Source organism: Pleurodeles waltl, chromosome 4_2, assembly GCF_031143425.1.
Source record: "Pleurodeles waltl isolate 20211129_DDA chromosome 4_2, aPleWal1.hap1.20221129, whole genome shotgun sequence".
Taxonomy (NCBI): Eukaryota; Metazoa; Chordata; class Amphibia; order Caudata; family Salamandridae; genus Pleurodeles; species Pleurodeles waltl.
In genome coordinates, this window is record NC_090443.1 from 828766825 (window position 1) to 828788920 (window position 22096).

Here is a 22096-nt window from a genome sequence, read left to right on the forward strand (position 1 = left end):
GGCCTGCCTGTGGCTGTGCTTTGTGGATCTATCCTGCAGTTGCTGCTTCTGCCTGTGCAAGGGGACAAAGACTGGACTTTGTTGTCCATTCCTGCTTGTGAAGAAATCTCCAAGGGCTTGTCCTGAGCTTGCCTCCTGTTGTTGAAGTCTCAGGGCCATCAAAGACTTCCCCTGCAGCATCTGGGCTCTCTGCTGAGACTCCTGCCCTGCCAAGTGTTGCCCCATCCAGTTCCTGGGGCCTTGAAAGGTGAAGCTGGCAGACCAAGACTGAAAATCCATGCACAGACTGCTGTGCGGGGAACATTTTGACGCCCCTTCCGAGATGCAGCTGAGAAATGAAGCGCCGCCGGATTCACGGCTGAACTCTACGCTCCACCTGCATTGCGGCTGGAAGATCGATGCACGCAGCTGGAGAAACGATGAGCAACACCTGCTGACAGCAGCTGATAACGTTGCAACCCACATAGCACAGTTTGGCTGATACCGTGCGGCTGGATTTTCGTCGCAAACTTCGCTTGTCGCGAAAAAACAACACAAAACCTGCCTGGACCCGAGGTGCCTGTCCGGATCGACGCATCGCTCTCCTGTGGAGAGGAAAAACGATGCACGCTGACCCGACCGTAGGAGGAGCGATGCACGTTCTCGCTTGCGAGTGAGAAATCAACGCATTGCTGGCCTTTTCCAATGCACACTTGCCCGTGCGGTGTTATTTTGACGCAACCCAGGTACTTTTTCACACTAGCACTGTTTTCTAAGGATTTAAGACTCTTTTTGCTTTTTAATTCATAACTTGACTTGTGTATGGTGGATCTTTGTCGTTTTGGTCTTGTTTTGTTTAAATAAATATGACCTATTTTTCTAAACCTGTGTTGTGTCATTTTGTAGTGTTTTCACTGAGTTACTGTGTGTGTTGGTACAAATACTTTACACCTAGACTCTGAAGTTAAGCCTGCCTGCTTGTGCCAAGCTACCAAGGGGGTGAGCGGGGGTTAACTGAGGGTGATTCTCCTTTACCTTGACTAGAGTGAGGGTCCTTTCTTGGACAGGGGGTATCCTGACTGCCAACCAAAGACCCCATTTCTAACAGCATGTTTTAGTCCTTCATCACTTGCATGATTTACACCAGGGTTCAGCCAGTAGTGTTCTGGAAGGGAATTAGTGTAGTTCTCTTTGGCAAATACTTTTGGATTTACAGATCCCCTGATTAAGTGTTGTCAACCCAAAATGCGTTGGGACGTGGCAAGGGAGTGACAATACTGCATTTGTATCGGAAAGCTTTGGAATATCTGCAAATGAACGAACAAACTGTGCAAGGGACCGACTTAGCCCTACCTCAAACTGTGAAGCCTTAACAATCAGCAGACATAAACAATCATACAAACAAAAGAGAACGCAATTACCCTCCGAGCGTAGATGAGTAGTGTGAATGCCCCACGCGCTGCATACAGAACCCTCTCACTGACCACTTCAAAAGGTGCGTTAAACCATCAAACCTATTCCGATTCCTTGCGATACCGAAATGATGACCAGGCATGGCAGCAGGTCAGCTTTTTTAACCCAACGGGGCTTCAATGAGTTTAATCAGCTGTGGGCGAATGCTTCATCACAGCTGCCTCAAGAGATACATCATTCGAATGCGCGTGCCAGGGAAGGCCTGGAATTGAAGTATGCCTTGCTGCTGGGTGTGAGTGCACTAATCTAAATCCCATTATATTCTATGGGATTTAGATTTCGGTCGACGGGATAACTATCACTGTTGTGATGGACTAACCGATCCGCTGAGTTCTAAATCAGGCCCTAACACCCCATTCACACCACCACACACCCAAACCTCAGACAACTTACAAACACACGACAAGCAAGTCAACAGACATACTGGCTACCAGCCACCAACACACACTGCAAGCCCACACACACCACCAGCCAGACACCAGTTCAGACACAGCAGTCACATCGCCTGGAAGCTGGTGGAATGTGTTCACTGGCGTTTCAGTAGTGGTGTGTGTTTAGTGACTTGCTGCTGGTCACAACACACACACACACACACACACTGGCAGCCAAGTGCTAGTCCACACACACTGTCAGCCACACAGACCGCATGCCAAACACCATTCCACACACACCACCACCTAAGCGCCAGTCCACACACACTGCCAGCCAAGCACCAGTACAACCAGAACGTGAGCCAAACTCCATTTCACACAGAAAATCACCAAAACACTTCCCCAGTAATGGGGATGGGCCCTTGCCCAAAAGGCCGCTCCCAATCATCTAAATAAAATAACCCTTGGTGTCTAGTGGTTTTCTCCACCCTTTGGGGGCAGGTGGGCCTCATAATTTGGCTGATCTGCCTCAAGGGGCAGTAATTGGCTATAAATACTTCCCCATTAATGGGGTGTGACTCTTGCCCAAGGGGCCACTCCCCAACATGTATTATGTGTAAGTCCCTTGTGTCTAGTGGTTTTCTACCTCTTTGAGGGCAGATCAGGGCAGATCAGCCTCCTTAAAAATATGCCTGATCTGCCCAGGAGGGGCTAGAAAATGTCCAAAATAATGCCCCAAATTGGGGAGCGACCCTTGCCTATGGGGGCACTGCCCACAACTAAATAAAATCCCTGGTGGCTAGTGAAGTGAATACCTGCTTGCGGATCACCCTCCTTCGGCAATCGGGTGCTGTCTCTCTATATAGGGCACACAAATGAAGTACACTGTGCAGAGGGTCCTGTGGACCCCGATTAGTATTGCAGAGGTAAAAGTAAATGCTCTATTTGTAGTAGTGTGGGCGAGCAATTAGGCTTATCAGACAGTCGTGTTAAGCATTTGTTGTACTCACAGAGGCAATAAATGAGATACACACTCAATGAATAAATCCGAGACCAATTTAGAAAAATAACATTTGCTTTTATATATGATTCGAACCAAAGAACTTCATTATGAGGTAAGCAGTTTTTAAAAGATAAATACTTTGCAATAGAGAATATCAACACTAAGTGCAATTTTTCAGTTCAGCAATGTTAACCTATGGGAGGAAAACAAGAATGCAGTTTTACAGGTATGTACCTGACTTACAAATCCAGTCTACGGGGTTTTAGGTCAACACCGGGCAAAATTCAAATCAGTGCCAATAGTGCACCCACAGCGGCACCGGGGCAGGTGAGTGCAGTGGTCGAATTCAGAGTTGGGTCCCAATGTTAACCAATGGAGACTGGGGGTAACGGAAGTTGCTTTGCTCACAGGTGAGTAAAGTAGTGTCAGGGGTCGATATCCTAGGGTTGAGGTAGGCACAAGGGGGCCACAAGGAAGCACCAAACTTACACCCGCAGTGCTACAGGGGCAGCCAGGTTCAGAGTGCCAACACAGCATTGGGTGCTCAATTTTAACCAATCGAGACTGGGGGTAACCAAGGATGCGTTGCTCACATGTGAGTAAAACAGTGTCAGGGGATTGATCTCCTGGGGTTGAGGTAAACACGGGGGCCATAAGGCAGCACCAAACTTACACCCTCAGCCGCACAGGGACAGCCGGGTGCAGAGTGCCAACAAATCATCTGGCTCCCAATGCAAACTAAAGGGGGAGATCACTATTGGAAAAAGGCTGCAGGCTGGGGCCAGGAGGCTGAGTGAAGAAAACCAACGGCTGCTCAGGTAAGCTCTGATGCTAGAGGACATAGGGGCACCGACAGTCCAGCTCCCTAAGGCCCAGGGGCTCTGGGTGCAGGGGGTCCTTGATGTCAGGAACAGCTTACCTAGCAGGTCACAGCCAAGGGGAGTCTTTGGTTTGAGGTAGAGTCCAGCAGGGGTCAGCCCTCAGTGGACTCGGTCTCAGAATCACTGGGGAACCTTCAAAGGACCCATGGTCCACTTGGATTCAGGCTGTGGGTTTCGGGTACAGAGATGGATCTGGAGGCTGTTTCGCAGTTCCTCAGGGCAGAGTTATTTTTCTTTTAAAGTTGATGTCTTCTTGAACGGGTCTGCTCATCTAGGGAGATCTTGATCTTCTTCAAAGGCAGGGAGTACTCCCAAAGATTTGGAGGTTGCTGGGCTGCACAAAGGGTAATCTTTTGGTGCAGGATCGTCAAGGGCTGCAGACAGGCTGGTAGGGCTGGGGTCAAGTCAGACGATGTCTGCAGACTTCTCTGCTGATGCAACTCAATAGTGTCTGGCTCTTCTTAGGTCATCAGGAATCTGAGTTCTAGGGTTCAGGGTTGCCACCTAAATACTCAATTTGTGGGCATTACAGTGACTGCCAGGCGGTAGCCAATGGGCTGACCACCTTCAAGGTAACTACAAATTTCTTATGAACACTTCCATTGGGAAGTGGACATAACCCTAACCCCAGTGGCATAATTCCTTCCAAATGAGATGAAGGAATTTAGAAAGTAGTGTCCACTTCAGCTCGTTCACCTTACGGGTGGGACTGGCATAAAGTGGTACTCCTCCTAATTTAACTAATTTTCCTGCCTGTGCTGCCACTAGAAGTGGGGTCAGGACAGGGGGGTGGTCATCTCCACCATCTGGAGAGACATGGGTCGCATTACAAAGGCAGCAAGGCCTTTGAAGCTCCCTGCCCTGGAAGGTCCATCTTGCCTGGGACAGGAGGTAACACCTCTGCCCAGTGCAGGCTTTTGTCTCTGAGCCTCGAGAGCACTGGCTCTCACCGTGGGGGTCCAGAAATGCGTCTGTGGTGGCTGAACTGGTCAGGACCAGTCAGTCAACACCCTAGTAGCTGGTCAGTTTTCAGTGGCATCTCTAAGGTGCCCTTTGTGTGCATTTCTTAATAAATGTATCTCTGGAATCAGTGAGGTTTTATCATTCTGAGATGTTTGATTCCAAACATCCTTGGGTTCAGAGATGCCATCAGGTAGTTGGGAAACTTGTAGTGACCAGGGCACAGCACATGTATTAAAATGGCTTCCCTGTGCACTTACTATGTTTCAGAATCGGCAGAGGCATAGCAGGGGCATTTCTGCTCATGCATATATGTCCTCACATTTAACATAATGCACCCTGCCGTTGGGCTGTAAGGCCTACCTGAGGGGTGACTTACATATATTGAATGCAGTGTTAGTGGACATGGCACACAAGCTGTGTGCCATGTTGTGTTTTCAATTTTGGTAGCACCTTGTCATACAGCCTGCAATGGCAGCCTGCATAAGGCTGGTGCTGGGGCCCTCAGAGTGGCACAAATTGTGCTGCAGCTTTGAGGGGCCCTCTTCAGTACCCATGCCCTAGGTACCAGGGGTACCATTTACTAGGGAATTATAGGGAGCTCACGGGCTTGGTCACTTGGAGCTCAAGTTACCAGGTGTCTTTGTTTTAGGGAAGGAACACTGGTACTGAGCACCTGGTTAGCAGGAACCCACTGCACTTCAGTTGAAGTCGCATCTAAAAACCAGGCAAAAAGTGTGCACTGCAACCAGAACCCACCTCCCTACAATCCCCAACCTGGGATCCACTTGGGAAAAGTACAACTGGAAAGGGGAGATTATCCCCTCTCCCCTCAGGTGCTTCATGCTCGGGGGGCTGACATATGCCCCCGAGCACCGAAGCAGTGAAAGTGAAATGAGTTGATCAGCTCATTTCACTTTTACTTTCAATGTAATGACGTCCGTGCGCCATGCACTCCCACCGTCGTTACATTGAACACCAAAAAATGCCGCAGGTTGCTGAGGAAGCTCTTCCCGATCTCTCGAGGCCACAAAGAAAAGGCAATCCCTCTGCTGTAAACAGCAGAGGGATTTTTTGCCTCATGTGTCAGGACGGCTTGGAGCTGTCCTTGGCACATGAGCACCATGGCAGAGGATTGCTCCAGACTGCCCTCCACACATAACAGGTTAACAAATTCCCAGTTGTTAAGGCATTTAGTAAATTAAGTACCGTCAAGACCCCATGGAATGTTTTTGCCCGCTGCTCACCCAGGAAAATCTTCTAACCATTGAGACTTCACTGAACTATTTTTGTCTCCAGCTGGTGTGTCTCACCGTCCAATGAATATACTTGTTTTTAGTTCCCACCAGTATTCTCTTTGTGAGGTGCATAACGGGGGTACATTCTCAAGCATGATCACTTAAGGTGTGGCTGCTGTTGGAAGTTGAGGATGTACAATAGTGCCAATCGTGTCACCCAGTGAAACTGGAGGCAAATAAGCGGAAATTAAATTTGAATTATTGTATGATGGGGACCCTTTAGGTAGCCCGCCTTTCTCAGTTTCTTCATTGGCCACCGTAGCATTGCCTCTCGGGTCCCTTTTGTCCCTCCACCTTGCCCTTACTATTTGAGGACTCAACTCTAGATGTTTATCATGACTTTAAAGTCTTTCTTTATGGATGATGATAGCATTTAGTGTGACTTCACATCATGTCTCCAGGTTATTTATCAATCTCTCCTCTATGTTTTTTTTAAGTTTGTCTACTACCATATCACAAAATACCTTAATTTCCCCCTCTAGCAGAGTTAAGCAGCTGCTAAAATGGTCACTCGTGAGCTGTTGCATTTCCTTTAATGTTATTATTATAGACTCCCTCCTATCTTCAGTAGGCAACACACCCTGGAGGAAGCCCAAGGAGTATATCATTACAATCTTCTCTGTCATTTTCAGTCTGGTATTGCGAGGAGTTGGGCTTGTCTCCTCCCTTTACTTCTTTTGGGCAGTGAGGAAGTCTACCTGGGGGTCCATGTCCAATACAATGGATAGTGAGTCATTAAATACACAGTGGTCTTCACCTGGGAACTTTGCTGTACCACAGTCAACAACTGCACCCGAGGATATAGTCTGAAGTGCTACTATTCTTGGATGGGGATTTGCTGTAGCCACGATGACTGAGTTAATTGGCCGGCACTGTACAGCACCCATTCTTTCGTCAACCAGCCCAATCTCATTATCAGTTTCCCTCAATGCACATGTAAAGTAGCTGGTAATAGAGGCTGTTACCATGAACCGACCTTCCCCCTACCGTGATGTATCAGTGGATTTCTTCTTACCCATTTTGTTGTAAAGAAGCACTTTCTTATCAGAGGTGAAGCAAAGAGGGATTTAAAAAACAAAGCCAGGAGGGGTAGTCGGAGTCCAGCCTCATCCAGACTCTGACGAGCTCGAACGTCTGTCCCCTTTCCCCCTTTAGCAGGGCAGTGCGGCATTATGGGCAACTGAATCCTGCCCTTCCAACAGAAGGTCACACAAGTCCTTGTGGCATAACTAAACTTGAGGGGGCCAACCTGGAAAGTACCTTGAGGAGACACCCACCTCCTGGACCCAGTCAGGGGCCTGACACCTGTGTCTAGTGTACTGTGCTGAGGGGGCCACTGGAGCTTGCCTCCAACCCTCCTGCACCCTGGCATGGCAGGGGCTGCGAAGGCCTTTGTTATGCCACTGTTTGTCTCCAACACTCCAGGAGCCTTAGGCTAGCTTTAAAGAACCATTGCCCCACTTAGCAGAGCAAAGCAGCATTGTGCACATTTATAGGTTCCACACGCAATGCCCAATTGGCCTTTATTAAATTGACAACAACGTTCTTCAGTGCGATGGATTTGTGTTCAGGATCAAAGTATGAGAATTACTTGCAAACTGCAACTCCACGTAAACACTTTGTTTAATTGCAAGCGCCATCATTTAGTGTAGAGAAAGCTGCTTATTAATAAGTGCCTGGACTCCAATAGGTTTCACCTGCACACCTACTGGAGTGACCGGATGACAGAAATAGATCGCCTTAGGGTATTACTGGCCATCATTAGCACTGCTCTGCTCCATCTTATGCAGCAGCTAATATTGCATTCCATCGGCATAAACAGATAGGTACAATGCATGCACAACATTCCTAGCAGCAGAACATTTTCTTATCTTTGTCTAGGACCCAGATGAACTGTCTCTTAATAGCACTTGCTAAAAATAATGGAATGTCTCTGCAATCTGTTTATCACAAAACTGATAAATACACAATTGAAATGTAAGTGCATAATGTGATTAATGAGAGTGCTTACTTGTAAAAACGTGGACAGTGTTTCTACCAACATACAAAATAGGAAAGAAGAAAGACTGACACACAATGGCGTAACAAAGGCACCCTAAGCCCTTGTGGTGCGGGGAGCCCCAGGGGGACCACTCAGCACACTACACTGTGCATAAGCGGCAGGCCCCTGAATGGGTCCAGGGGGAGGGGACCCTCTCTAGGGACTTTGCAGGGGCACTCCTCAAGTTTAGTTATGGCACTGATGATGCAGACTCCACTAATAAACAAATACCCCACAGAATATTATTGAAGAACACGCTTTCACTTTAAGCCAGACCTCTGTCTTACACTGAACCTGAGCTACTGATCTAATTGTCATTCTCGTCATCCTTAACCCATCCTAAATAAATGTGTGAGCCTAGAGATGTCTGATGGAATTAATGCATATGCAAGAGATGACTTGGCAATTTGTACAGAGAAAATGAAATACATATTACCAACTTCACAAGAAGCGTATCTGGATGCAGCAATATCCAGTGCTTTGGAACAAGACTGCAGATAATGTACTTTCACTCACTTGTTGCTACATTGCTAAGTTCAAATCCCTTACTATAAGCACAGTACAATGTAAGGTACTTGAGAAAATAATGCATTTTGACTTACGGGTTCCATTATAGAATCAGTTGACAGAACAAAACAACTGAGGCCATATTCACATGGATTAGTTTTTGTCACTCTATCTTGCTCCTTGGATTTAAACATGTATTCAGTGGGTATTGTTGTTTTTAAGTACTACACATGAAAAAATGGCATGGTATAAACCGTATGTGCACATCCTACTACAGGATGGCCCCACTGTAATTCCATAAGAGTAAAGACTAATAGTGCAGTGCTTGAACTGAGGTGGGTAAAAACTATCTGACTTAATGTATTTGATGGGCAAGCCCCATGGTCAGCCTGGGAGTTAGGCCTCCTCTAGGTGTGATTGAGTCTCAGTGCATATAGGGTGGAGAAATCTCAGCCAGGTGTATGCTTACTGTTTGTGATGTATCAAATGCCATGTCAGTATAGGATAACCAACTTGGTAAGGTTCAAAAACATGCTTTCCTACTTGGGTAGGAAATAAAACACAGCAGTCAAACCATAGTCATTTCTAGGTAGAGTGAGATGAAGCGTTAGATTTAGACCCAAGTAGATGATGTGTCATCAGTCAGAGGGGCGGAGGGCTTAGTGCATATAGGATTGACCACCTGCTGCACGGTGGTCAATTCTACATAATGCTGACCGTTGTCCTAGCAGTCATCTCTATATTTTGCAAGAAACCACCATTATGGTAGTTCCATTCAAGTTGCAAAACATGAAGTGAAAGGCTGCCGTTGGTTAATTGCCATCTAAGAAACTTTGAATATTTTCTGGTTTTCAAAACAAACTCCCAAGATAGGTTGTTATTTAAAAAAAAAAAAAAACGAATGACTCCAACACCCTGGGAGTTCTCACCCAGGGTGTCGAGGTCATTTTGTTCTTTTTATCTCCCTCACCTCTATTTTTTCCCTGGCAGAAATGGACAGGAAATAAATCCATCAGACCTTCAACTCTAAAAGGATTAGGTGAAGTGATGGCTATACTCCGATGGCCCATACTCGGTCAGGCCATCAGAGGAGACTTTCCATCAAAAGCCAACAGAGGCTCCATCAAAGCAAAGCTACTGGTCCTTCCAACCGTAGAGAGAACGGGCAGACTGCTAGTTTGTGGAAAGGGTACTTTGTCACATTTGTGATGCCTTACCATGCCCATCATATGTCACGTTTACTTATGAGGGCTAATTGTATGTCCAAGGAAAATCTGCTATCTATGCTTAAGCTGAAATGTATCAAAAAGAAGATGTGGAGCACAACTATTTCTCATAGAATGTTTGGCTGCACCTAGGTCCATTTCTGTTTCAGCCCTGTCCTTCTACCAACGTTTGATCCTTCCTCTCCTCCTCACTTTCTTAGATCTTTGCGGCTACCATTTACGCAGTGAGTCGCATGGCTTCCTCCTAAAACACTCTTCAGTCTGGAGAAGGGTGTGTCATTAAGTGAACTAGGGATGTCAAGAGTGACTGCTTTAATGAAGTTGGCCTTGAGGCATGAGCAGCAGCAGCACATGATTTAGTTCATAGGACACGTACTGTTAAACACATAAACAACAGTGATTAATAAAGAAGAGCATGCAGAGAAGTAAAAAACTCACAAGAATAAACCTTTCACTCTCAAGCAACCTCGCGAAATGCTCCACAGCTGTAGCTGATCACGATTTTCGGATCACACCAAGAATCCCACTCCTGGATCAGGGAGCATTGTGGAAAGACAATGCATCTCACCACCAAGAAGAGTAATCAGCTTGTAAGGAAGAAGAATGGAATCAGGCAGGTAGTAACACAGAAGTGCAAGGAAACTGTGGGCAGGGAAAAGGGTGAAAACAAAAAAGTGCAAGGGACACAAAAAGATGAACAAGTACTAATGGCAGATGAAACCGTACACCAGTGTGTGAAACATAGAACATTATCTCTACCTAAACTCCCACAGAAATTCTTATCCTTCCTCATTATCTGTTCCCTGTACAAATCTCTGGGGACTGTGCTTGTCTGTGTCCTGAAAATTCAGCCCTTGATGCCCGAGCCACCATGGACTTGTCCTCCACACTTTCCATCCAATTCATCTCTAATGGTTCTTGCACTAATCTTGGCACAAGCGTTTCTGATGGTTCTGGTCATATTACAGTATTAGTTACCCTACTAACACCGGGGGAACCCTTAAATTATGAAGTTCATCCTGACCTTTTATCTGGCATCCTTTCCTTCCATCTGCAAACATCCACACCCTTCTGCCCATAGCCCGCACAGATATCCATATATATTCACCACCTGAATAAAACAGGTGGCAAATGTGACTTAATACCCAATACCAGATTGGAAGTCCTAAAAACTGGGGCCCATATTTGTGGGCTTTGTGGTGCAGAGCAGCGCAGCAAGTCACCTTGCTGCACTGCCCTGTGTCACAGAGAAAGGGCAGGAATGCACCGTAGTTAACTAATATGGTGCATTCTTGTCCATTCCCCGTCTGCTGGAGCCCTTTCGCAGCCTAGCACCAATGCAGGCACCCTTGCACCATAGTGCAGAGGTGTCTGTGTTGCATGCAGGATTGTTTTTGTGCAGGAAGGCCTTCCTGCACAAAAACAATCCTGAGAGGTTTTTTCCTTTTTGTATGTGTGCTGCAGAGCAAAAATTAAGTTGATGCCGAGAGGTATATATTCTCTTTGTGATTCAACAATGAGACGGACATCATGCTAAATAGAAGGAAGTACCAGATGTTTCTGACCAACCAGAAAAAATCTTGTCTCCGTCTATCCAAGGACACAGAAATTGAAGAAGATGTTCCTGAAGACCTGATGTAAAAATGCAAAACAAATCCTCACCTCATCATCTTTGCACTTTATTGCATGGAGCGCATCCCAGGAATTGGAATCGGAAGGTGAATCACTGTTGCAAGAAATTTGGTCAATAGGAAAAAAAAAGTTATTCAAAGTTTGTAAGAAGCCAATACAATTGCAAACCCCCTTAAAAATGACCACCCATCCAACAAAAATTGCAATTGTGACAACCACCAACAAAACTCAATAAGAGGCTGTATATATTAACTGCTGGATCCTGCATGGCCATCCACAGGGGGTTTAGCACTCTGCTGTACACAGCCAAAGAACATGCACAGTAGGGGTTGACTACCCATTTCATCCTGAGCAAAAGAACCGTGTGAAGGCCTGGACCTCTAGCCAAACTCAGCTACACTTGTCTAACGGATGTGTACAGTGGAGTTGGGCCACCCCTTAGCAAGTCAGAAGACCAGGACCTGTGGCCAACTCCCACTATGCCCACTCAAAAGGTGGCACAAACACTCACAAAACAGCCTTGCAAACCATTACTCATACGGCAACTGCAATGCTTGTAACTTCACAATGCATACACCAATAAACAGCACCTAAAAGCACAACAGCAAAAAAGACCAACACATACTGAAGTTAATAAAAATAGAATACTCAGCATCATCTCATTAGTAGTGTCAATGCTGATGTAATAGGAAATCGGGCTTGTATAATGCATTATGGCATTTGTAATTACATCTGTTATATCAAGGGTAAAGTCATCAGCATTGCATTTGATTAGTAAGTTACAGTTTGCATGGCTGTTTTGCAAATAGTGATTTGCGGAGGTAACCATAATGACTGAATTTCAGTGTTTTTTCAGTTTTACTTCATAATCATATTTGTATTTTAATTGTGGTTGTCTTTAAGGTGAAGTTCTGAATTTTTCTCAATCCAAAATATATTCCACTGGTGTTATAACATGTTGATGGACTATCTTTTCTTTAGGGGTCCAGGGAGAAAAGGCAATGTGATGTTTTATTCTAATAATTTCAGAAAGCAAAGCACATAGAAATAATGTTTTTCTTTCTTTGTGCCGCTGGCCCATTAATTTTCACCACAGATAAATGCTTGTATTTTCATACGTCCTTTTTCACTTATTTAATAGCATGTTTCAGATGACATTTAGGAATTAAAAAAGCAAGGACCACATTTGTCAAATAATTGTGTCTCCCATGCACCATGCAATGGGCAGCAAGAGTGTTACAGCTCTTAATTGAGATTTATCATGCCACGCAAGACCACCTTGAGTGGCGTTGCGTGGCTTGATAAATCTAGAGTAACACAACGCAGTGCAAATCACTACATTGCGTTACTCTGCCCTGTAAGGGTGTCCCATTCGTGGAGCATGGGTTTTTCCCTTGCACCCACCCATGGATTTTAGCACAGTCCCAGATTTACCATTACTGGTACACCGGGGGTTGCATAAAAATGCTATGCCTGATGTGTAACGAGGAAAATATCTTTATTTTTCCTCATTTTTCCTCTTTCTATGTCTGCTGCAGAATGTGTGCTGCAAATAGAGAAAAGAGGAAAATGCCTTTGCGGATTGTTTTTGTGCAGGAAGGTGACACAAAAACAATACTGCTTACGATGCAGATACCCTTGCACATTGGTGGTGCAAGGGTGCCTCTAGTGGCACTAGGCAGTACATTGTGTGCCAGCACTGAGAAAAGACAGGAAGGTGCCATATTATGTTAAATATGGTGCATTCCTGCTCTTTCCTATTACACAGCAAAGTGCAGCAAGGTGACTTGCTGCACTGCATGATTTCTTAATAAATATACCCCTCAATTTATTGGAGGAGATACTCCAGAAAAGCCACTGTTTGTGCCCTGCATTAAACAGATAACCAATCATACATTATTTGAACATGTGCTGCTGAAAGAGAAAGGCTTCTGTTTCATTGTTTTCTTTTTTTTTAAATGGTCAAAGGGGAAGGAAGACATCTTTGAAAAAGGTTCCAAGTGTGTTAGGAAAATACCTTAGCTGTAAGTTCTGTAAAGGAGGGCATGAGTGGAATGTATTTTTAGCACTTACAAGATGAAGATGGTGGCTTCAGCTACAGAGATTCAGAGGCAATAAGGTGGAGTTCAGTGACTCTTGCAGAAGTATTATTCTGAAGTGGACTTTTCACTAACTTTGAAGTGCTGTACAATAAGATACAAATGTTCATAAACAGAAAAATAACGCTTTTTTGTGTTCTATTTGAAAGAATTCTTTAGAAAGGGCACTTTATCTTTTAATGTGTCAGAAGCATGGCTAGTGCTAACTGTGTAAGTGGATGGTATCTTTTTATGAGGTATCAGTGTTAACCATAGTCTATGCCCTGGGTCATAGTGCTGAACTATTGACTGACATGCAGGAGCCAAGGACAGAAGGGAGGAAGGGGGTGGGGAACGAAGAGAGACTTTATTTTCACAATCAATCTCTTGTCCCCTATTATATTTTGGTCCAGAAAAAATATTGTTCTCCTGAAGGAGAATTCTAGTTATCAGAGTTTCCAGATTTGCCCTCCTAGAGCTGTAACAAAGGCCCTCGCAACCCTGACGGCGTGGGAGGCCTGAGCTCCAGGGCGCCCTCTCAGCACAGCACCCAGGCTGGAGAGCTCATGAGTGCGTGCAGAGGGGGCCCCCTCCATGTTCTTTGCAGGGGAGCCCCCTCCAGTTTCGTTATGCCACTGGTCCTCTTGACCTCTACATCCAATAATCTGCCAAAATAGCAAGCCATGATGATAGACCCATTTGCAATATCTGTATTATGCACTATTGTGTTAGCATTCCTGCATATGCTAATCTGCTGGGGGCGTCCCTTTTTATTTCTCTGCACTGGGATTGTAGACTGCATTGAAATAGGTGATTTCACAATTGAGGTTGCAAAATGAAACACTCCTGTACAATCAATCAATCAATCAGGCACTTGTAAAGCACGGTTTGTCACCCATTGGGTCTCAAGGCAATGTTGTGAGTGCGCTGATCACTTGAAAAGCCAGGTCTTGAGATCCTTCCTGAACTGCATCAGCTAAGTGGCCTGTCTGAGGTTGAGTGGGAGTGTGTTCCATGTCCGGGCTGGGAAGTAAGAGAAGAATCTCCCTCCAAATGTGCTCTTCCTGATTCTGGGGATGGCGGCGAGTTGGGCGGGGGTAGAAGGTCAGGTAGTGGTCGAGGTAGTCTGGTCTAATGTTGTGCAGCACCTCGTAGGTGTGTGTCAGTAGTTTGAAAATGATGCGTTTGTTGACCGGGAGCCAGTGAAGGTGTCTGAGGTGGACGAAGATGTGGCTGTGGATGTCCAAGATGAGTCTGGCTGCTGCGTTCTGGATTCTTTGTAGTCTTGCTTGTAGCTTCTTTATGATGCCGGCATAGAGTGCATTGCTGTAGTCCAATTTGCTGCTGACAATTGCGTGGGTGACCGTCCTTGTCTCAGTGGGGATCCACTTGAATATCTTCTGAAGGAGACACAGAGTGGGGAAGCATGACAATGAGACAGAGTTGACTTGACGGGTCATGAAAAGCTTTGAGTCCCGGATGATGCCTAGGTTGCGTGCATGGCCGCTGGAGGTAGGAGCGTTTCCTAGGGTGGTTGGCCACAAGCAGTCATCCCAGGCAGAGGGAGTGGAGCCAACTACGAGGATCTCAGTCTTGTCTGAGTTGAGTTTGAGGCAGTTGGTTTCCATCCAGGCGGCGACTGCTCTCATTCTGTTGAAATTTCTCTTGGCTGTTGATGGGTCGTCGGTCAGGGAAAGGATCAGTTGGGTATCGTTGGCGTAGGAGACGATGTTTAGGCCGTGCTATCTAGTGATTTTAGCGAGCGGCCATGTGGATGTTGAAGGGGTCTGGCTTAGTGAGGATCGCTGGGGTGCTCCGTAGCAGGTTTCTTAGGGTGCCGAGGTGAACGGTGGGAGTTTGACACTCTGGGTTCTTCCGGTGAGGAAGATCAAATCCATTCCAGTGCATTGCCGCAGATGCCGACGTCGAGGAGTTTGGTGCAAAGGGTGGAGTTGGCGACTGTGTCGAACGCAGCGTAGAGGTCGAGGATGAGGGTGGCCATGTCTCCGTGGTCCAGTATAGCGTGGATGTGGTCAGTGGCTGCAAGGAGGGCTGTTTTGGTGCTGTGATTGCTCTTGAATCTGGACTGGGAGGGGTCTAGGATGTAATTTGACTCAAGGAATTCTGTGAATTGCATGTTGATGGCCTTTTCTGTTACCTTGGCTGGGAAGAGGTGTAGAGAGATGGATCTGAAATGCTTCATCTCCCTTGGGTCGGTGGAGGATTTCTTTAGGAGTGGGTTGGTCTCTGCGTGCTTCCAGTCAGATGGGAAAGTGGCAGTTTCAATGGAACGGTTGATAGTCCGGCAGAGCTCTGGTGCGATGGTGGCGCTGACCAAGTTGAAGATGTGACGTGGGCATGGGTCCGAGAGTGCCCCTGGATGGATGTAGTTCAAGAGTTTCTGGGTGTCTTCTGTGGAGATGGGGGTCCAATGGTTCAGGGTCTGGTGCAGCCCAGGGTCAGTTGTGATGATGGTGGGCAGTGGGGATGGATTTTGGTTCTTGAATCCTTCAGTGTCTGGTGTGGCGTGGGGTCCGTAGCAATGCTGGTGGGTGGTAGGTTTTGGTTCTTGAATCCTTCATATATGTCCTGGATTTTCCAGTGGAAAAAGGTGGCAAGGTTGTTGCAGAGGTCTTGAGTGGGGAGTGTCTGAGGTGTCTGTTCCGGGGTTTGTGAATTCCTAGACTATGGTGAGTAGCTCCTTGTTGTTGTGTGCATTGGTGCTGATGCGTTCTTGGATGGCAGCTTTCCTGGAGACTCTGATGCGCTGGTGGTGCGTGCTAACTGCGTCTTTGTAGGCTGTGTGGTCTGCGGGTGTTTTGCTGTTTTTCCATTTTGATTCTAGTTGTCCGCAGGTGTGTTTTGGCTCTTGGAGTTCTGTTGTTAACCAGCTAGGTTTCTTACAGTGCTGGTTTCCAGTGGGTCCTCTGAGGGGGGCTATGGTGTTAACGCATTCTGTGATCCAGCAGTGCAGGTTGCATGCTAAGTTGTTCATGTTCGTGGCATCTATTGGGGAGGAGGGGATGGCTGAGTGGGTTGGTGAGTTGTTCTTCTGTGACTTTGTTCTAGTTTCTGCTGGGAGGTGGGGGCGTGGTGGCGTGCCGAGGTCTTTGTGAAAGCAAAATGGATGCATTGGTGGTCGGTCCAATGGTGTTTGAAGGTGTGAGAGATGGTGATGTTGTTTCATGCTGAGAAGACGGGGTCGAGGGTGTGACCTGCAGAGTGGGTGGGGAAGTTTACTAGTTGCTTGAGACTGAGGCTGGTGAGGCTGTCCAGGAGGGTCCAGGATGGTGTCCTGTTGGACAACTTGATTGAATTCTGTTGTATATTGTCACAGGTGATGGCTGCCTCACGGGGGCACAGACATGCCTGTCTTTCTCTCCCCCTTCACGTGATATGAGACTGAAAATGCCATATAGACCCTAAAAGCTGATCAGTGCCCATGATGATCCTAAATGTTAGTGCATTTTCATTCAGCTATCCAGCTGCATTACTTTACAACCTCTTTCTTTTAAAAAAGAGGGTGCTATGATATTAGTGGGAGAGTTTGTCTTTAAAAATGTCAGGAGACCAAAATGGACACCTAGAGAAAGTGATGCAATAAACTTGGTTTAACCATGCAGTAATGAGGTTGTTCAAATTAGCACTGGTCATCCGCATCATATGTACTTTTGTATATAATGACAGTTTTGCTTTTTCAAAGTTTGACATTTAAATTTCAGATACTTGCTCAAATACTGCAAACATTTCCCTGTAATATTGTTGATTAAGAATGCACAATATTGCCTTATATCTGTTGAAACAAAATGTGTTTTAAAGAGGCGTGCTATGTTTTAAAAGACGTAGTTCTATACATTCAAAGTGGTGCTTGCGGTTAAGTTATATTTCTTGTGATCATCTTTTGCAGGGAGGTCAGACAGCACTCATGCTTGGAGTGAGCCATGGGCGGTCTGACATGGTGCAGGTCTTGCTATCTTGTGGGGCACTAGTCAACTTACAAGATGATGATGGTAATTCAGCTCTGATGATCGCCTGCCAGCATGGCCATGTGGAAATTGTAAGGCTGCTTCTCTCGCAACCTGAATGTGATATCACATTAAAGGACAAGGTAAGCAAGAAGTGTGTTTCTGTATTGGCAACAATTTAGAGCAGTGCCAGCTGTAGAATGGTGTGACTGGTATGGTTGCACTGGCACCTAGGTTAAGAGGGTGCCCTCTGAATGACAGACTGAACTGAGATAAGAGCAGCCTGCAGAGATGGCATGGCATTTTCAGGACAGTGGCGTAACAAAACTTAATTGGGGCCCCCACAAAGTACCTGTAGGGGGCCCTCTACCCCTGGACCCTGTCATGGACCGGTCGAGTGTGAACTGTGTGAGAATGTAGCCTCTTTCTAGCCTTGTTACCCCCCTTTTGGCCTGTTTGTGAGTGTATGTCAGGGTGTTTTCACTGTCTCACTGGTATCCTGCTTGCCAGGGCCCAGTGCTCAGAGTGAAAACACTATGTTTTCAGTATGTTTGTTATGTGTCACTGGGACCCTGCTAGTCAGGACCCCAGTGCTCATAAGTTTGTGGCCTATATGTATGTGTTCCCTGTGTGGTGCCTAACTGTCTCACTGAGGCTCTGCTAACCAGAACCTCAGTGGTTATGCTCTCTCTGTACAAATTGTCACTAACAGGCTAGTGACCAATTTTACCAATTTACATTGGTTTACTGGAACACCCTTATAATTCCCTAGTATATGGTACTGAGGTACCCAGGGTATTGGGGTTCCAGGAGATCCCTATGGGCTGCAGCATTTCTTTTGCCACCCATAGGGAGCTCTGACAATTCTTACACAGGCCTGCCACTGCAGCCTGAGTGAAATAACATCCACGTTATTTCACAGCCATTTTACACTGCACTTAAGTAACTTATAAGTCACCTATATGTCTAACCTTTACCTGGTAAAGGTTGGGTGCTAAGTTACTTAGTGTGAGGGCACCCTGGCACCAGCCAAGGTGCCCCCACATTGTTCAGGGCCAATTCCCCGAACTTTGTGAGTGCGGGGACACCATTACACGCGTGCACTACATATAGGTCACTACCTATATGCAGCTTCACAATGGTAACTCCGAATATGGCCATGTAATATGTCTATGATCATGGAATTGCTCCCTCTATACCATCCTGGCATAGTTGGCACAATCCCATGATCCCAGTGGTCTGTAGCACAGACCCTGGTACTGCCAAACTGCCTTTCCCGGGGTTTCACTGCAGCTGCTGCTGCTGCCAACCCCTCAGACAGGCATCTGCCCTCCTGGGGTCCAGCCAGGCCTGGCCCAGGATGGCAGAACAAAGGACTTCCTCTGAGAGAGGGTGTTACACCCTCTCCCTTTGGAAAATGGTGTGAAGGCAGTGGAGGAGTAGCCTCCCCCAGCCTCTGGAAATGCTTTCATGGGCACATTTGGTGCCCATTTCTGCATAAGCCAGTCTACACCGGTTCAGGGACCCCTTAGCCCTGCTCTGGCGCGAAACTGGACAAAGGAAAGGGGAGTGACCACTCCCCTGACCTGTACCTCCCCTGGGAGGTGCCCAGAGCTCCTCCAGTGTGCTCCAGACCTCTGCCATCTTGGAAACAGAGGTGCCTCTGGCACACTGGACTGCTCTGAGTGGCCAGTGCCACCAGGTGACGTCAGAGACTCCTTGTGATAGGCTCCTTCAGGTGTTGCTAGCCTATCCTCTCTCCTAGGTAGCCAAACCCTCTTTTCTGGCTATTTAGGGTCTCTGTCTCTTGGGATTCCTTAGATAACGAATGCAAGAGCTCATCCGAGTTCCTCTGCATCTCTCTCTTCACCTTCTGCCAAGGAATCGACTGCTGACCGCGCTGGAAGCCTGCAAAACTGCAACATAGTAGCAAAGATGACTACTGCAACTCTGTAACGCTGATCCTGCCGCCTTCTCTACTGTTTTCCTGGTGGTGCATGCTGTGGGGGTAGTCTGCCTCCTCTCTACACTAGAAGCTCAGAAGAAATCTCCCGTGGGTCGACGGAATCGTCCCCCTGCAACCGCAGGCACCAAAAAGCTGCATTACCGGTCCCTTGGGTCTCCTCTCAGCACGACGAGCGAGGTCCCTCGAATCCAGCAACTCTGTCCAAGTGACTCCCACAGTCCAGTGACTCTTCAGTCCAAGTTTGGTGGAGGTAAGTCCTTGCCTCCCGACGCCAGACTGCATTGCTGTGAACCGCGACTTTTGCAGCTACTCCGGCCTCCGTGCACTTCCGGCGGAAATCCTTTGTGCACAGTCCAGCCTGGGTCCACGGCACTCTAACCTGCATTGCACGACCTCCTAAGTTGTCCTCCGGCGACGTGGGACTTCTTTGTGCGACTTCGGGTGAGCACCGTTTCATGCATCCTCGTAGTGCCTGTTTCTGGCACTTCTCCGGGTGCTACCTGCTGCTGAGAGGGCTTCTTGTCTTGCTTGACGTCCCCTCTCTCTCCTGACGCAATTTGCGACATCCTGGTCCTTCCTGGGCTACAGCAGCATCCAAAAATGCCTACCACACAATTTGCAGCTAGCAAGGCTTGTTGGTGGTCTTTCGGCGGGAAAACACTTCTGCACGACTCTCCACGGCGAGAGGGATCCGTCCACTAAAGGGGAAGTCGCTAGCCTTTTTCGTTCCTGCAGAAACCTCAGCTTCTTCTGTCCAGTAGAAGCTTCTTTGCACCCACAGCTGGCATTTCCTGGGCATCTGCCCATCTCCGACTTGCTTGTGACTTTTGGACTTGGTCCCCTTGTTCCACAGGTACCCTAGATTGGAAATCCATCGTTGTTGCATTGTGGGGTTGTGTCTTTCCTGCATTATTTCCCTATAACGACTTCTTTGTCCTTTGGGGAGCTTTAGTGCACTTTGCACTCACTTTTTAGGGTCTTGGGGTTGGCTATTTTTCTAACCCTCACTATTTTCTAATAGTCCCAGCGACCCTCTACAAGGTCACATAGGTTTGGGGTCCATTCGTGGTTCGCATTCCACTTTTGGAGTATATGGTTTGTGTTGCCCCTATCCCTATGTGTCTCCATTGCATCCTATTGTAACTATACATTGTTTGCACTGTTTTCTAGTACTAATACTGCATATTTTGGTATTGTGTACATATATCTTGTGTATATTTGCTATCCTCATACTGAGGGTACTCACTGAGATACTTTTGGCATATTGTCATAAAAATAAAGTACCTTTATTTTTAGTATATCTGTGTATTGTGTTTTCTTATGATATTGTGCATATGACACTAGGTGGTACTGTAGGAGCTTCACTCGTCTCCTAGTTCAGCCTAAGCTGCTCTGCTAAGCTACCATTATCTATCAGCCTATGCTGCTAGACACCCTATACACTAATAAGGGATAACTGGGCCTGGTGCAAGGTGCAGGTACCCCTAGGTACTCACTACAAGCCAGTCCAGCCTCCTACAAACTGCGTACTGTGCTGAGTGGGTCCCCTGGAGCTCGGGGGCCCACCTAGCACTATGAATTGTGGGGGCCTTTGTTACGCCACTGTTTCAGGGGACATTACAAGAGTATGATAGCTTTGGTGGTTAATGCACTTGAGGGAAAGAACTGTGGTTTGTCTAGTCACAGTTTTCATTCATGATATAGTAGTATACAGGGATATTGTTCTTGCTGCAAAGCACAACATGGGATATACAGATCACACATTAGTATTTTAGGTTCATAGCTCCGTGGGTTAAGGTTTTGTCACAGAGATCCTTTTGTTACTTGCAGTTCATAACTAACATTAAAGTATGAACTGGCATCAAAGTGCTGCTTGCAAATGAAAAGCCATAGGTTTAGAACGTTATTGTTTTTTCCGTTCAATCTTTTCTTATTCAAAGAGTTCATTTAGGTAGCAATACAATTTTATTAGCATGATACATCAGTCATTGTGTTATGTTTAAAGAGAGAATTTATTAACACTTTGCACCTGGTTAGCATCACAAGAATGATGCAAACCTGGTGCAAAAAGTTGTTTTGGTACTTTATGTCCAGCACAAATCCCAGAATGGGTTAGACAGTACCCTGAAGAAACAGTATGCGCTACCTTAAGTCAAGGAGGCAAATAATGGGTGGTAAATGAATATTGCTATACACTCGCCCATGAACTTTCATGCAAATCGCTACTAACTTTTGTAGAATGGGATTGTCAGCAAAAAATTATGGCTCGTTGAGACACGCATACAGTTAGAGAAATGATGTTTTCACAAACATTTTCTCCTTTGCATGTATGCTGCACGTACAGCATTCAGACAAAGTGGTAAAGCGTTAAACTTTGTCAAAGCGTAACATTTTCAGCTGGATGGATACCATGCAAAAAATAAGGGAAACTCTGTAGTTATTAAAAATAACTTGGCTAAAGAAATACACCAAGATATTTTTCTTGGATTTCAAATATCATGAGTGCAGAAATAGAGATTTTATAATTAGTCAAAATGTATAGCACATGTTCCTCTACGTCTACCGCCCCCTTACTTTCATTTCCATTCTTTCTCATCCCAGATGCAATATCAGTCATATATTATTATTGGAAATCCACTTAGAGAGGGCAGGCTGAACCACGAAAAGTCAGAAACGTGTAAGGCATAGGCAAGGTGGGCAATTGCCAGGGCCTCCA

General features: G+C 46.3%; 1 protein-coding gene across 4 annotated transcripts in view; it reads left to right on the forward strand.

Annotated features, from left to right (window-relative positions):
* Positions 1–22096, forward strand: part of KANK4 (KN motif and ankyrin repeat domains 4) — a 594294-nt gene that overhangs the window by 558741 nt on the left and 13457 nt on the right. For all 4 annotated transcript variants that reach the window (XM_069232543.1, XM_069232544.1, XM_069232542.1 and 1 more), the window contains one exon: positions 17357–17557. In XM_069232543.1, the coding sequence (XP_069088644.1) occupies positions 17357–17557 (201 nt within the window). The remainder of the gene's footprint in view (positions 1–17356; positions 17558–22096) is intronic.